The sequence below is a fragment of the Charadrius vociferus genome, unplaced genomic scaffold (assembly GCF_000708025.1).
Source record: "Charadrius vociferus isolate BGI_N301 unplaced genomic scaffold, ASM70802v2 scaffold27, whole genome shotgun sequence".
NCBI lineage: Eukaryota > Metazoa > Chordata > Aves > Charadriiformes > Charadriidae > Charadrius > Charadrius vociferus.
In genome coordinates, this window is record NW_009649173.1 from 105,651 (window position 1) to 121,917 (window position 16,267).

General features: G+C 53.2%; 2 protein-coding genes across 2 annotated transcripts in view; both read left to right on the top strand.

The window, feature by feature from the left end:
* Positions 1–7,552, top strand: part of DRG2 (developmentally regulated GTP binding protein 2) — a 9,671-nt gene extending 2,119 nt beyond the window's left edge. Inside the window, exons 2-13 of the mRNA XM_009888544.1 lie at positions 536–696; positions 1,136–1,225; positions 2,419–2,479; positions 3,480–3,570; positions 4,023–4,095; positions 4,249–4,339; positions 4,535–4,632; positions 5,263–5,339; positions 5,826–5,914; positions 6,765–6,823; positions 7,248–7,301; positions 7,389–7,552. Of these exons, the coding sequence (XP_009886846.1) occupies positions 536–696; positions 1,136–1,225; positions 2,419–2,479; positions 3,480–3,570; positions 4,023–4,095; positions 4,249–4,339; positions 4,535–4,632; positions 5,263–5,339; positions 5,826–5,914; positions 6,765–6,823; positions 7,248–7,301; positions 7,389–7,475 (1,031 nt within the window). The 3' untranslated portion in view covers positions 7,476–7,552. The remainder of the gene's footprint in view (positions 1–535; positions 697–1,135; positions 1,226–2,418; positions 2,480–3,479; positions 3,571–4,022; positions 4,096–4,248; positions 4,340–4,534; positions 4,633–5,262; positions 5,340–5,825; positions 5,915–6,764; positions 6,824–7,247; positions 7,302–7,388) is intronic.
* Positions 7,553–15,445: 7,893 nt separating this feature from the next.
* The window catches only part of LOC104289588 (unconventional myosin-XV-like), a 4,512-nt gene continuing 3,690 nt past the window's right edge, over positions 15,446–16,267 (top strand). Inside the window, exons 1-2 of the mRNA XM_009888545.1 lie at positions 15,446–15,610; positions 15,677–16,249. Of these exons, the coding sequence (XP_009886847.1) occupies positions 15,446–15,610; positions 15,677–16,249 (738 nt within the window). The remainder of the gene's footprint in view (positions 15,611–15,676; positions 16,250–16,267) is intronic.

Sequence of the window (16,267 nt, forward strand, 5' to 3'; positions counted from 1 at the left end):
CCCCCCCCCTTTATTTTCTTTATCAGGTGTAAATTCAAATGGTTTGCCAAGAGTAAGTCAATAAAGTACCATCACACATGTGAGCTCCGAGTTAAACGTGTCTTCAAAAATTGACAAGAGCCAGGGCTGGGGGGTGGTGGTGGAAATAATGTTGCGTTTTTGCAGTGCTGGATGTGAGTGGCTGTAAGGAGGGCCTTTGCCCGGGGGTGGGCAAATCTGTGATCTTAACTGTCTCCTTTCACCCGTCCATTCCTGCACTTGCTCTCCCTGTGGCTTGCACCTTTTTCTCGGGAATTTCTTGGCTGCTTATTTTCCCTGGAGCCCGACTTTCTGTGCAGGATACCAGAAGGTTTGCTCTCAATGCCCAGTATTTCAAAAGGTTACAGAATGGCATGTGGGGGGTAGCTCATGTGTGTGGCAGGGGTTAAGACGTTGACTGAGATCTGTAGTGTTTCTTTTTAGGAAGGTTCTTATTTCTAGAAGTGAATTATCAGCAACTTTCTGCCAATGAGTTGTTGCGTTTGTGTTATTCCAGCCACTGAGTACCACCTCGGCCTGCTGAAGGCAAAGCTTGCAAAATACAGAGCTCAGTTGCTAGAACCCTCCAAATCCTCGGCCGCTAAAGGGGAAGGCTTTGATGTGATGAAATCTGGAGATGCCCGGGTGGCACTGATCGGTTTTCCTTCTGTGGGTAAGGTCAGTGAGTGTCTACGTTAACCACGCGGCATGTGTGTTTCCAGGTTTGTGGTTAGCAGTGGCTGTAAAGCAGATATCCATCTTCTCTTTGTCTTTCACCTTCTTGCCATGAGTGAACCGAAAGTGACTATATGCTGAGAGCTAAAAGTTAGAGCTAGGGGAAACACTCCTTCATCTTGTGTGTGCTGCCCTGTGGTAACAGCCTGAAACTTGTGCTGTGGCTGGGCGAGACCTGCTGACAATATAGGTGAGAGCACAGGATTTACCTTTGTTCAGCGAAAGCGCTGGCTGTCCCATCACAGCTTCAGTCCCTGTGCCCAGAACAGCCACAATGCGACTTCTAAAAGCCGAGGAGCACTTTGGTGTTGCTTGTTTTGCTGAAGATTTACCAGTGCTTCTATTTGTGTAACTATAACGATGCTGATCTCTTGCATTTCAGTCAACGTTTTTGAGTTTAATGACCTCAACTGCCAGCGAAGCTGCGTCTTACGAGTTCACAACCCTGACGTGTATCCCAGGAGTCATAGAAGTAAGTAGGATTTTCCTCCCTTTGGCTTAGTAGTGGTAAGAAACGCAGACGTGTAAATGTGTGGTTTACACCAGTTACACTTGTGCTAGCACTAAGAAGCAGTGATATCCAAAGGTCTCTGCCGACTTCTGCTTTAAACTTTAGGAGGTTGTAAGTGCTTGTGGCATGAGGTCTTCTGCAACCTGCAGTGCTGATTTAGCACTTCCCTCGGCTACATAACTCTTCAGGATTGACTGCCTGAGTGGGGTTTCACATGCTGCCGTTTGACTGACCAGAGCACTACGACAATTCTCAACTGAATTTTTTATAACCGCTGTTGGCGCCATTGACCAGATGGCTGGAAACCTTGACAGATTTGTTTTTAATGAAGCTTTAAAAGAGGCAATCTGTACTGTGATCAATTTGGAAAGAAAATACAACTACTCCTGTCCTTGAGGAGTTTTATTAGCGGTGGCCTAAGCATCCATCAGTAAAGCAAATGATAAAGGGCATCAAACTGAAAAGTGTCCAAGAGTAATGAGAAAATTTGGGTCAGAATTGAAAGCGGAGTTAAATAATGAAAGTAACCGTATTGGTGTTAAAATGAACACAAATATTGTAACGCATCCAAATGCAGCCGTGAGCTGCAGTCACTTGTTAAAGCCGTTATTGAGGACTTCACTGCAACAATAGCTTGAAAGCTAATGCCCCTGCAGATCTGATGAATGAAAGTCTCCTGTTATTTCCTGGCATTGTAAGACCTGCAACACGTCTGAATAGTTCTGATCCATCTCAGTAAGAGCTGGTGGCACCTGTACGTTACAGTGCTTTCTCATTAGACCAAGAAAGTAAGTTTGTGGGTTTGTTTTTTTTCTTTCCTTTCCATTTCACCAACTCAGGATAACGCTACCCTTGTACTGTGCTGTTTTCCTGGTGCTTTGTCGAACTGCAATCATGTGATGCTTCAGGAGGTCGGGACCTAACTTACACATTATGTGGTGTTGAATGTTGAACACAGCTTCAGAGGAAACACTCTGGAGGTTCCCTCAACAAAACAGAGCCATCAGCTTTGTGCAAAGCCGTCCTGCTCAGTCAGTTTCATTCATTTCCACTCTCTGCAGGCTCTGGACCCCAGCACGGGCTTGGGGCTTTTGAGGCAGCTCAGGTGCCCGGCACAAGGCTTTCAGCTTTCCATCCTTCTGTTTCCTTTTCAGTATAAAGGAGCCAATATTCAGCTGCTGGATCTGCCTGGAATCATCGAAGGAGCAGCACAAGGTTGGCTGATCTCTGTTCATGTGAAGTAGGGATTTGCCCTCAGTAGCATACCTGGGTGTGTCAAACGTTAGCAGGTTTCCTGGGCCAATAGTTCCCATGTTGGCTTTCCAAATTTTAGAGTCCTTGATCTTATGTGAGGCACGATTCTTATCCCTGAGCCCACGTAAGGTTCTATATGTAGCAGAAAGATGCTTTTCTGGAGGTGGGAACCAAAGCAAGCCAGTCACTTCTCACCTTCTTGCGTGAGTGTTATCTTGCTCATCTGTTTTCTGGTACAGAAGAAATCTAAAGAAAGATGCTAGAGAGGCGAGGGGGGGAAACTGCAGTTAAACAGTAACCTCTTTTGACTAATTTCCTGAGTTCCTGCCAGTCCTCGCATAACTCCTGATTCTGGGAAGAGGTGTTGGCTTTGTCCCTCTGCTGCTTCATTGTCCAGATTGGCTGGTTGTGTCAGAAGATGCCTTAGGAAACTTTGGAAAACCTCCTAATGGTCTTTTTTGGTTTTTTTTCTTTCTTTTTTTTTTTCTCCTGTGTTGGAGGATCATGGCCTGATTACTAAGGTCTCTTTTTCACCAGAAGGTGTATGTAACCTCTCTGCACAGGCGCCATAGGTCCACATCACTGTTCTGGGTAAGCTGTCCCTGCTGCCCGGAGCTGCTGCCATTGCACGTGTCTGGGGATCTCTGTCCTGCTGGCAGAGGTGTCATTTCCACCCATCCAGCTGTAGTCAGATCGCTTTACACACAAACACTAGTTCATGTAACCTGTGGTGGAGGAGGAGCAGCGAAGAGTATGTTAGGGCTTGTGCTGGACAAAAGACGGTGTGGATGGACCAGATACGCTCGCTCAGGGCGCCCCCAGAAGATGACTACAGCCAGTACAGCACTGCAGGTTCTTTTTCCTTGCTTCCAAGCAGCTGTGCAGGGCAGGAGTCCCCATCTGTCGCAGAGCTCACAGATGGTTTCTCTTGCTGATGTATGGCCATCTCCTCTCTTCTCAGGGAAGGGCAGAGGTCGGCAGGTGATAGCTGTGGCCAGGACAGCAGACGTCGTTATTATGATGCTGGATGCCACGAAGGGTGAAGTACAGAGGTAAGTGTGTGCTTCTGGGCATGTGGAGCTGTGGGGTGGTGGGCCAGGTCCAGGGCTTCCCCATGCCTGGAAGACATGCCAGCTCCCTGCGTGTCCTGCGCTTGTTGGGGAACCAGTATATTACAAACCAACAGTATTTAAGCCGTGTAGTGCGAGATGGAGGTTGTGCTCCGCTAGAAGCACGCTACCTAAGTGGGAGCACCATTTACAGAGCTCGCTACAGATCTCCACTTGGGCTTCTCAGCTGAAGGATCATTCCTACAGGATGGCTGTTCAGAGACAGGGATGTCAATCTAGATTTCCAGCACAGACTCTGTCCTGCATTAGCTGTGGTTTCTAGATTGTAGTGAAAGTTTATGGCAAGGTTGTATCAATATGATAGCCAAAAAGGAAAGGTATGTGTGTGACCTGACTGCGCTCGGTCTCACAGGTAATGTGCAGTGTCCTTGCAGGGCCCTGCTGGAGAAAGAACTGGAATCTGTAGGGATACGGCTGAACAAAAGCAAACCAAATATCTACTTCAAGGTGAGGTTTCCTGGGCTGCTGCAAGCACAGCTTATGTCTGGCTGCCTACTCAAAGCCGAGTTCGCTGTGTGCTGTTCCTCGTGTTGGACAGACTGTAGGGGGGGTCATGGATTTTGCAGACCGTTCTTATGTTGCCTTATTGCCTCCCTGCAGCCGAAGAAGGGTGGAGGTATCTCCTTCAACTCAACTGTGACGTTGACTCAGTGCTCTGAGAAGTTGGTGCAGCTCATCCTCCATGAATATAGTATCCTTTCCTAAAACGGGAGACCCTTAAGCCATCAGCAGCTCATGAATTAAGTGGTACCTACTGTGGGACAGCCTTGCTGTGTCTTTGGTGCTTTCTGGGTTGAGAATAGGCTTTCACAAGCAAGCTCAGCACGTTGGCTCACAGCAATGTGTAGATGTGTTGGGATTTGGGCCTTGACGATGTTCACCTCAGAAATCTTCAATGCTGAGGTCCTCTTCAGAGAGGATTGTTCCCCTGATGAGTTCATTGACGTGATTGTAGGCAACAGGGTCTACATGCCGTGCCTCTACGTGAGTATCTCAGAAACAGGCTGCCTTCTGCCACACCAGGCAGCTCCATTCTTTGCTGAAGGAAACTCTGGGTCTTCCTGGTTCCTAAAGCAGTAGTGATTTGGGGTTTAAGAGGTGGAAAGCACAGCTCAACAGGGAGCTTTTTATAAGCTTTACTTGTGCGGCTGTGCTCTGTGTGTGTTCCCTGTGCCCTCTTGTGGCTGGCTGCTGTGGAGCAGGACGAGCTGCGTGTCCTGGTGGCACGGGGTTTGCTCCTACAGCGCGGAGCTGTCGATTCCTGTGCTGTAAACTCTGTGCTTGTTTTTTTGGTACTGGTCCTTTGTGCCAGAGGTCACTTAATAGCTCTATTTGATAGTGACTGGGTCTGTAGTGAAATTCAAGATGCTGGAGAACGTGTTGCAAGTCATCCCAAAGGGAGACTTTTTAAAATGCCCAAACTTACATTTAGCCTTCTGAATTTTGACAGTTTATTTTACTAAGAGGCTTGGCCTGCCCTGTGGCTGACAGGATCTGAGTTTCTGTTTCAGATGCTAGAACTACCTTGTTGTACCTACACGTACATGTCTTAATTTCCTTGCAGTGTTGCTAAAATAAGTTCCTAAAGGGTGTGTTGTTTTTCCTTTGACTTAGGTTTATAACAAGATTGACCAGATATCTATGGAGGAAGTGGATCGTCTTGCTCGGAGACCCCACAGTGTTGTAATCAGGTAGGAACCTGTCGCGCTGCCTGATGTACCGGCCTGGGTGGTGTGGTGGTTCTTTTCATACCCCTTTCTCCAGCTTCTCCCAAGAAGGGGCTTCTCCCAAGAAGGGGCTTCTCCCAAGAAGGGGCTTCTCCCAGGCCTGCCTGCAGCTGCCAGCATGAGAAGCAGAGCTGCTGTGCAGCTTTTTCCAGGCTCCCTTCCCCTGGAGAGACAGGGTGCTTGGCTTCTCCACGCTGTCTGCGGGCCAGAGTAAGCCAGGCTAGCTTCTTTCCTTAGAAGTGCTGATATATCTGATTGGGACTCTGCTGCTTCAAAGCTTCTTGCCCTTTTGAGAGCTGTATTTATTTCACCGTCTGTTTTTCCTTTGCTGGCCTCATTAAAGACTCTTCCCCTTGTTCCCTAGCACTTCAATAAGATGTTTGACCTTGTCCTTCTGGATCTCTAAATCACAACAGCAGTAAACACATAGATGTTCCTGGTGTTTTGCAGCTGTGGCATGAAACTGAACCTGGACTACTTGCTGGAGAAGCTCTGGGAATACCTGGCACTTACCTGCATCTACACCAAGAAACGAGGACGTAAGTGACCATTAGCTGAACAGAAGTTTTGAAAGGCACAAAGAGCTGCTGCTCATCAAAGGCAGACAGGCTGCCAGCAGGGCTTGGACGCTCAGCTGTCAGTGATCTCTTGTGGTTTGAAATGCTGCAATTATGCTTTCCCTAACCAGCTTTCAGCTCCTGGGAAGTGCTTTCTGTTCCACCTGATCCAGCCATGTGTGTATCCCACCACAGCCCTCCTCTTCTCTCTGCACTAGAAGAGCTGAATTTTCATAAGGCTTTGCGTGGTGATATAAGGAAACAAAGTTGGCAAACTTCCTTATTGTGCACACTCTGTGATGCACTCCTCAGCCCATCGCTACCCAGAAGAGGTCTCCTCTTCCCGCTCTCAGAGGTTTGGCGATTTCCCATGCCAGGCTTCTGAGGCTCGGGAGTGCCTTTGATCCTCCTTTTGCTTTATAATTCGCTTGCAGCTTCTCCCAGTGCGGAAGGCACATCTGTAACTTGTTCCTGTTTGTTTGTGAACAGCTGTGACTCTGAACTTGGGTGGGTGTGTGACAAGATTAAGGAACTTTCTGTGAGCTTGTTAAGATATAAAGTCTTGGGGATTTTACAGAAAATTGCAGTGTGGTTTGGTTTTACTTGAGCAGGTGTGTTTTGACTTGGGTGGTTTTGTTTGTCCTAAGTCAAGTATGAACTGATGGTGGTGTCAAGTACCCAGATACCTGTTCTGTCTGGGAGCTGGCAAGTGTAATGGGAGGAGGAATTTGGGAGTAGTAAACACAAAGCAATGTGAAATGATGTTAGCATGTTAGAAAACACTTGATGGAAATCCAATACTTTCCCCCACTTCTCTCCTGCTTCTCCACAGAGAGACCAGACTTTACAGATGCCATTATTCTACGGAAAGGGGCCTCTGTGGAGCATGTGGTAATTTCTCTGTATCTTTTACGTTTCCTTGTCTGTAGAACGCAGATTCCTCTTGGAGCCTGCTGTGATTTGTGCTTCGTAAAGCTTGGGATATGTCGGTGTTTAGTTGGGCTTCTCCTTTTGTTACCTTTACTGATTCCACCTGCCTCAGGTTTCTTTCCTAGCTGCTATGAAAGGTTAAAAATAGATTACTTAATACAGTCCAGTGAAGAAGCACATGGAAGCAGTGGAAAGGGGCTTTCTGTGGACTGGTGATTCCTCTTTGTCTGTTCTGTATTCTTTCAAGTGCTGTTTACTGGCTTCTAAAGTCGCTATTGTAATTTCTGACACAGACCTGAGTTGCTTCTCGTTCCTGGATAGTGAGCAAGTTGTTTGCAAAGTAGTGTCATTGCACTGCCTCACATGCTGTCTGTCTGTCTTGCAGTGCCATCGAATTCACAGATCATTAGCCAGCCAGTTCAAGTATGCCTTGGTGTGGGTAAGTGTTTAACAGCAAATGAAATCACTGTCATCAGGTGTCTCTGACTGGTCTTCTCCTAACCCTTCTCTCCCTTTTGCTTTGAAGGGGACAAGCACAAAATACAGCCCGCAAAGAGTGGGCTTGACCCATATGATGGAGCATGAAGATGTCATCCAGATCGTAAAGAAGTAACCCTCTTTGCTGGTGCCTGGCCTTGTCTTTAATCACTAGAATTGGAACTGACCACATAAAAGCAAAACTAAACACAAAAAAAAAGAAAAAAAAAAAAAAAGAAAAAGGGAGACGTGTTCTACAGCCAAGAAAGCTTCTGTGAAGCTCCTTCTCTTGGAGAAAGGCAAAAACTGAGGCTACTGTACTTGCAGGTGGGGATGGGGAAGATGGGTTTCCATCTTGCAGCATTTCAGGCGATGTAATGTTTCTTAAAAATAAAAAAGGAGCCAGTTCTAGGACACAGTTCCCACAGACAGCAGTGTCCTGCCCCTAGTAGGGTTTGCTCATGGATCTGTGTTAACCTGCCAGTGGCTTGCTTAACTGGAGGGAAGTTTATGGGTTTGTGTGAACAAATCTGGCCCTGTGCTTTGGGATGGGGAAGCCGGGGCTGAGAGAACATTGCTGATGCTTTGCTACTTATCCATTCACTTAATTTAAGCATTGATCTGAAACAGAAACAAAGTTCTCCCTCCGCTGCTTATTGGACACTTTGTCTCTGCAGCTTTCACCGTTGGAGGCTTCAGTCTCTGCGTCTGAGACAACCCCTGGTGGATTTATAATGGTCCCACCTCAATTAACATTAAAACGTGGCCCTCTGTGCCTCCCCTTAGCTCTGCAGTAGGGTTTGTAGGACATCCCAGTCCAACTGGTACTGAGAGAGATGAGAAATGAAACCTTGTTAACGAATGATTAACCTGGCCAAACTGCAGCAGGGTACGATCAAAGAGCCATAGTCTGCAGCGAAGATTCACTTCTCGCATATCACTCGTCTGAGGAGCTGTCTTGGGAGTTTCCTCCTTTGCTCTTGTCCTGCTTGTTAGTCCCCAAGAGTATTCCTGGGGATCTGCTTCTCGATGCCCCTCAATTCCTGTATCAGCTCTTTGAGCTCAAAGTACCATCCCATGCCACGGGTTTTACCCCAGCCCTGTTAAATGTTGTTGCTTGTCTGGATATTTTTCATCAGAAAACTGGGATTTTTCTAATCATGCTTTTTCATTGAATCCTGATGCTAAACAATTCAGAGTGCCTGATAGAGAACAGCTCTTTCCTTCTGGGATCAAGAGTTGCCGATAGCTTTTATTTTCTTTCATTGAAAAAGGGTTCGGTCTGATGTGGATTCTTAACTGTGAGGACAGGTCTGATCGCAAACTTGTCTGAGCAGGGCTCCTTCCCTCTCCTTTGTGCTCCTCCCCACCCCTCACAAACTGATCGAGCAGAAATGGAAGGATTATTTTATTTGAGAAAATAAAAGTTGCTATTTCATGTGAACTGTAGGTGTCTGCCTGCAGTGGGTAGACAGTTTGGTGTGTTTTCTAACTTATTTTTTGCCTTTGGCCACCTGAGGAATCCTGGATGCTGTTGCGGGAAGTTGTAGAGGGGGGGAATAGATTGTGAAGCTGCTGTAAGAGGGCTCTGAGGCTGGAGGGGACTTGACGAGGTGTGATGGGAGATAAATAGATATTATACACCATACCCAAGCTAAGAAGGTGACTTTGAACTCTGTAAGTTCCCTTTCCTGTCCCTGGCTTTGTTCACAGCTGGAGTGCAGAGCAAATCCCGACCGCAGTGACAGCTAGCGGAGAATGAGCTCCAAATTAGCCGCGTTATGCCGGAGCTGGCTGGAGAAAGCAGGCGCTTCTCTGTGTGAATTGGGTGGGATGCCGTTCCAGCGCATTAACTTGCCCTTTAAATTTCCCGTGAAGGTTGCACAGGCAGAGCTGCCCGCGCAAAGAATTCTTTTTGGTTTCGTTTCGTCCCTTGAGTTTCTGACTTTTCGCTCCAAACCCGGGAGCCTGCCAAGCCCCGGCACGCCAACGGGCAGCCAGAACTGCTGACGGGGCTTTGTCCTTAGGGCAGGTAGTGTGTGGAGTTGGGGATGCTGACCTGAGGCTGAAACGCACGGTATTGCCTGCGAAAGCATGTCCTTGGTCGGTTAGTGCCTACCTCTCGGTGTGCGCGGGTTTCAAGATCACTAGTCTAGCGTGCCATCATTAAAAAACCCTCTGTCTAATTAGCCTTACTCTTCATGTAGGAAATTGGGCGTTTTATCCTGTTCAAAATGAACTGATACATCACTAAATTAGGAATGGGGATGAAGTAAAAATAGTTAAGCCAGAAGAAGCTAACTTCTTTTTTCCTAGTGGGAGTAGCTCTTTTTTTTGCAAGCAAGTTTATAGCTGTATCTGATAATGCATGCGTTTAATTGCAGTGTTCATTCTTCCAGACGGCTTCCCTAATTGTTCTGCGCTAACGTAATAAGCTGCAAACATTGCAGTTCGGTGCAGGAGCGGCTTTGCCTGAAGATCTCTCCAAATCCTGAGAAAGCAAGGTCCTAAGGTTGGGGGAAAATCTACTGCAGCACTAGTATCGTACTGGAGCTTCCTGAGGTTTATGGAATTGGCCAGAGCCCTCGCTAGCTCCGTGGAGCTAACATGGAGGAGCTCCCTTAGCTCCGTGGAGGAGCTAACGAAGGGAGATGTGTTCCGAGCTTCCTTGCTGAGTGTTTTTGGAGAAATGCTTTCTTCTGTGTGGGAGGACGGGGGGCGGTTGCAAGTCGGAGCTGTGGGTTTGCCCCCCTCGAAAAGCAGCACGCCGCGTTTTCTCGGCTGTACGAGGGAAGGCTCGGCTGGACGATGCTCAGAGAACCCCCGCCCTGCAGCAAGGCTGGCTGGGGGGCTGCTCTTCTGCGCTGCAGCCCCCCGCCATTCCTCTGCTCTCTCAGCCGCCTCTGGCTTCATTAGCGCCGTACCTGGCTCCCGGAGGGCTGCACCCATCCTGCCCTGTCCCTGTGCCGTGCTGGCGGAGCGCAGCCGTGCATCGCTGCTGAGCGGCGCTCCAGGTGTGAAGCGGGGTGGATCGGCTTCGCTACAGTCCATCAGCCGCCCTCCATCTAGTCCTGGAAACAGCGATGGCCCGAGGCGTGCTCTGTTTAAAATGCCTGTTCCAGGCAATCAAGCAGGTTTGATTGGCTGAACACTCCTTTTATAATTTAATTTAGTCAGGAATCGTTTGCAAAGTAATAAAAAGAGACTCTGACTCCAAATACATTCATTTAATTCAATGAGAGACAGTTACCGCGGCGGGCTCGCCTCAGCCAGCTTCCCTCAGCCCATCACGCTGACATCTTAAAGCGCTGCTCAGGGCTGTATATAAGAGTCACGATCCACAGTGACAGCTTAATTGTTTCAAACGCTGACAAGGGTCACCCCAACCAGGCATCGCGCATTGTGCGGGGCTGGCTGGGGAGGCTGCGGCGAGGAGGATTTATGGCTGGCAAATAGTTTTGAATTCCTCTGGTTGCGCCTGCTAAATGATGAACCTGCCCCTTGGGGATTGGGGCTATTGATTGTAATTTGCAGTTAAGCCCTCGCTTTCTGAGGAATCAGCATAATAAATACCAACCGCATTACGGCAGGGACGTGTCTGCGCGGAGGAGAAAGGAGCAGAGCTTTTCCCAGCTCAGGCGGTGCAGCGCGGGATGCTCTCGCTGCCCCTGGGTTTGGGAGAGCCGCGGGAAAATGGTCCCCAGTTTGGTGTGATGCAGGAACCCAGTGCTGGAGGAGGGGAGGATGGAGCTCTGGGGCTCTTTGCCCTGCTGATCCCAGATGCTTTGTGAAGGCGGGTGGAAATGCGCTGCTTGTCCCGAGGAGGAAAGGGCAGGCCAGTATTTGTTGGGGTGATGGGTGTCTGGATCCCTTCTCTGTGGGCAGCCAGTTGGTCCCAGCTCTACTTTGGAGAGGGGTGATGATGGAGGGGGGGTGTGTCCACCACCACGTCCCTGTGATTTCTTCTGCTAAACTTGCCTTGGGGAGAGGAATGCGTCAGGGCCATTTACCGGCTGTTCACATCTGGGGTCTGCGAGACTGAGAGGTGGTGCAGATCTACGCCCCGGGAGGGAAGGGGCTGCGGGACTGTCCAGCCATGTCACCGGGGGAGGAAGGGACGAGGACCAGATCTGGCTGCCCCCTCACCCCTCCAGCCTCTCCCTCCCTGGCGCTCCCCAGCTCCGCAGAGGGAAGATTAGCTCCCATCCCTCCGCTCATGAGTAGAGATGAGAATAATAGCAGTCATCAAATATGCATTGGATAGCAGCAGCCTGCAGCTGCCGTGCAGCAAATATGGTCCTGCGGCTGCCGGGGGAGTGACGGTCCCTGGTGGAGAGCAAGACCAAGAGCACGACGCCGGCAGAGCCGGGGGCTTCGGGACAGCACCGAGGTGGCCCGGTGCCATGCAGGCGAGCTAGGCTACCCCAGGTGAGTGGCTGTGTGTCCCCGAGCCGGGTGGCACGTCCCTTGGGGTCGTGGAGGCCACAATGGGAAGGACCAGGGAGGGACCTTTGTGTGCTGTGTTGGTCCTTCTGCAAATGCTGTGGTGTGGGGCTCAGCTCCTCTGGGTAAGGGCATGTGGTGTCACGTCCTCTCTGGTTGTCCCTGCCTGTCTGCTCGCTGCCTTTAGCCCCCCTTATCTCACCTTCTGCCTCCCACCTTCCCTGCAGTCCCAGTGTTCCTGCTGCCCTCCAGAGCCGACCTTCCTCCCCTAAACACCCCCTTCTTCCCCAGGAGCCTCTGCCCTGTGTCTCCTACCACTCCTTCCCCAAATTCCTTTTACCTCGGGGCTGTTTTACCCCAGGAAAGCTGCCTGGCCCCGCAGCTGAGCTCTGTGGGGCTCCTGGGCTGAGCTCCGGGACCAAGACCATGGCACTGGGCTGTGACCTGGCTCCGAGGTCGCCAGCCGGCGTTCCTGGGTCCATGCCAGCGCTAAACCCAGGACACCTCGCACCCAGCTGGTATCTGCTTCCAGCATCTGCTCCAGCCTCTCTCCTCCCGATAACACCTCCCTCACGGGCAGCTCTTGGTGTTGCGTGGCAGCCGGCAGGCAGGGACGTGGTGTACATCCCCCGGGAGATGCTCCCCCGTCCTCAGTTTGGGGGAGAGAACTGGAGGGGGTAAAAATCAGCCGCCAGTTGAGGGGTGTGATGGAATGGCAAGGAGAGACACCCCCCCCCGGGGCTTGGAGGACCCTGCTGCTCTCATATCCCTCATTGCTGGAAGGGTCCAGCCTGGGGTGCTCCCGGCATCCCTGGGGCTCTTAGCTGGAGCAACGGGAGATGTGGCAGGGCTGCCCCACCTCCGCATGGGTGTTTAAAAGTGGATGCACAACGATACAGAACTGATGACAGGGAAGAAGATGTGATGAGAGATGCCCTGGCTGGGAGGTGCATGGCCAGCTGGGCTGGCTCCATGGGGCCGAGGTGTGGTGGGGCTGGTGCGGCATGGTGTGGTGGGACTGGCGTGGCACGGGGCCCTGCTGTAACTGGAAACAGGCTGTAAGCAGACCCGGGGCGACCTGCCTGGAGACGGCGGAGCTGCTGCCCCGGGAGCTCTGCCCTGCCGATGCCGGTGCTCCAAAGGTACAGTCCTGGGCGGCCGCGCGTCGTGCCGGGCTGGGGCGGGCAAAGCAGAACTTCGGTGGCCAAAGCCTCCCTCCTCTTTCTGCACCCAGCCCTGGGCTGCGGTGGTGGGACAGGCGCTGCCCTGAAAGCGAGGTGGCTTTCTCTGGCTCAGCCATGTGGCTGGAGCCGTTCAGGGGTGGTGGGGTCAGAGGACGCTCTGGGCATCTTCTCCCAGAGCCCTGGTCCCCATCGCCACTAGGTTTTTCACCCAGGGTCCCTCTCCTGTCCCGCTGCTGGATGCGGCCATGCCCAGACACCCTGGAAACAGCCGCCAAGTGTCGGTGCCCCACGGTTTGGGGTTCATGGCCGTGGGTTCCCCCTCCGACCCCCAGCATCTCTCACCATCCCGCTGTGCCTGGCCACAAACATCCCTTCCCCGGCTCTGCTGTGCCAAAGGCGGGTGGTGAACACTGTGCCCATGGGTGAAGGAGGTGGGAGGGTGTCCAGTATGGGGCTGGGACTGTGGAAGGCAGCCTCCTGTGTGGGGTGAAGCCAGCTGGGCTGAGGTCAGGCTGCCCGCTCTCTCTTGCTCTCCCTTCCTCCGTGTCTCCTCTTGGAGAGCCCTTATCGTGGGCAGGCACCACGGGCACAGCCGTGGCAACGGCATGGGGAGCCCTGCCAGCACCACTGGTCCCTCCTCTGCCCTGCCCGGCTCAGCCGAGGGTGGTGGGGACAGGTAGGGACCACCGAGGGGAGTGGGATGGAGGTGGGAACCTGCAGCAGCTTCTTGCCAGCCAGGTATCCCCTCACTGTCCGTCAGCAGCCGAGGAAGGAGCTGTGTCCATGGTGGTTCCGTGTCACGTCGTAGTGCCGAGGTGTCGCTCCGTGTACCAGGAGGAGGGATGGTGCGGTGGTGTGCGCAGGGCAGGCTCCGTCAGCCCCATACGGCACGGTGGCAATGGCAGATGTGTGTGTGGACCATGCCAGCGCCATGGCGGGGGTCCTGAGAGGTGATGCTCCCCGTGGGTTGGTCTCTGCTGACGCTCTTTCCTACTGATCCTGTGTTTGTGTCACCCCATAGACCCTCTCCTGGTACCTGCTGGGTTCCTCCCCTCCTGCCCTGTCCCTCTGTTCTCCCTGCAGCTCCAGGGCAACCTCCCTCTGTGCAGACTCCACCAGGGTGTCTCCAGCCCAGAAATTAGTGCAGGGGGGCCGCCAAAGCCATCAGGTCACAGCTGACACCCTTTCCACTGCCAATGTGGCAGGCAGGGACCGGGCTGGGGAGAAGACAGAGCTGTGAGGTGCCACCCGTGGGGGTCTCCTGGTCCAGGAAGGGGGCGGGTAATGGGTTCAGTCCAGCGACTGCTCCTGGTTCTTGAGTTCCCCCAGCTGCTGCACAGCTGGATGCTGATGCTGCTCCTCCTCTGGGTCTCCCCAAATGCACCCTGCGAAGGGGTGGAGTAGGTGCTGCCCCTGCACGGACAGATCCCGCTGCTGTCGGCAGGAGATGGTGCAGGACAGCAAGTTTCCCACCGCCGCTGCTTAAACTTTCATGAACCCGCAGTCGCAGGGATCCAGCCCTGGCATTAACATTTGATGTGGTCACCCCGCGTCTGGGCACGTGCGTGCGCAAACACCTCCGGCGCTGCCGCGGGGCACACGTGTGGCACACGCAAACCCCCTCGCCAGCTGCATGTGGGCATGCATAGCACCCTGCATGCGCCCGCAACGTACGTGGCACAGCGTGGGGGGTCCCCCCGTGGGCTCCTCGCTCCTCTCTGCTTTCCAGCAGGGCTGTGGGATTTGGGCTGGTGTTGGGTTCCTCCTCCGCAGTGCTCCCCTTCGCTGTGATCCCGGTGCCGGGGCGGCGCGTGCCTTAGGACCTGCAAAATTGTCTCCTCTCTTTCGGTGCCGCCGTTTGGCTTTGCGGGGTCAAATGGATCCCTGTGCTGCATCCTCCTCCGTGCTGGCCGGAGGAAGAGGCTGATTCCCCGGGGAGGTCTGAGGTGTGGGGAGGTGGCAGGGTCCAGTTTTGGGGTGGTGATGGTACTCTGTGCTGTCCCCTGCAGCGCCCCGCCAGGGGATGCTCCCTGCCAGGGGGTCCAGGCGCTCTCCTGCACCCACCGCGGGGGCCCTTTTCTGCTCCTTCGGAAAAGTCTCATGGCTGGAGTGGCGCATCCCTTACATTATTCATGCCGCTGCGAGCCCCGGCGGTTGGGTTACAGCCGGAGCTGAGCCGCCAGCACCGTGCTGCCTAACTCGCGGGGTGCCGCGGGAGGCAGGAGGCAGCTCCCGCCGGGCTGCACCGGGGCTGCCGTCCCACCGCCCCAGCGCCATGCCAAGCAGGGGGCCACCGGCGGCCAAGGGAGCCACGCACAGGCACGTGCCTTGCCGAAACCAGGTACAGGTAAATACCCCTCCAGGGCAGGCTGTGGGTTTGGGAGCCGGACGGTGTGCCGGGAGCCGCCTTGTGCCGGCGTGGGGCATCATCTCCCAGGGCCCCGCCGGGGCCAGAGCATGAGCACTCACCACCGCCAGGATGGTCGGCAAGAAGGGGGAGCCCAAAAAGGATGCAGAGGCCAAAGGGAAGGGGGGCAAAGGGAAAGGGAAGGATGGCAAGAAGGGCAAGAAGGATGCGCCCAGCGAGTCGGAGGAGACCTCGGACACGGAGCTGCTGAAGGCAGAGGAGAGCGAGGAGACGGAGGTGGTGGAGGAGGAGAAGGAGAAAGAGAAGGATGAGGAGGAGGTGGAGGTGGAGGCTGTGGAGGAGCCCAAGAAGGGGAAGGGGAAGAAGGGAATGCTCAAGGGGGTGGTGGTGGCGAAGAAGCCGGGCCGGGGAAAGAAGGTGCAGCTGGAGCCAGAGGAGGAAGAGGGTGAGAGTGATGCTGCACCGGCCAAGAAGAACCTGAAGGGCACCTCCAAGCTAGTGATGGGGCTGGCAGCTGACAATGCCAAGAAGAAGAAAGGGGCCAAGGGCGCGGAGGCCAAGCGCCAGCCCAAAGAATCCGTGGAGCCTGCCCCAGCTGAGGAGGAGGAGGCAGCAGCGGCACCGAAGGCCCGGGTGAAGCGGAGCCTCCGCAGTACCTCCAAGCTCTTCCTGGGCTTCAAGAAGCTGGGGCTGCGGCGGCCCAAGAAGGGGCAGTTCAAGAACACATCCCGCTTCTTCTGGGGGCTACAGAAGCACAGCACCAAGAGGAAAAAGAAGAAGAAGAACAAGGCGGTACTCAAGTCCACCTCCAACCTGATGGTCCGCTTCAAGCGTGTGGGCAAGAAGAGGAAGGAGGCAGCCAACAGCTCCCCGCCGGCGAAGCCGTCCTTCCTGCTGCTGCGACGGGGCGGGCAGGTGGCCGAGGACCGCGCG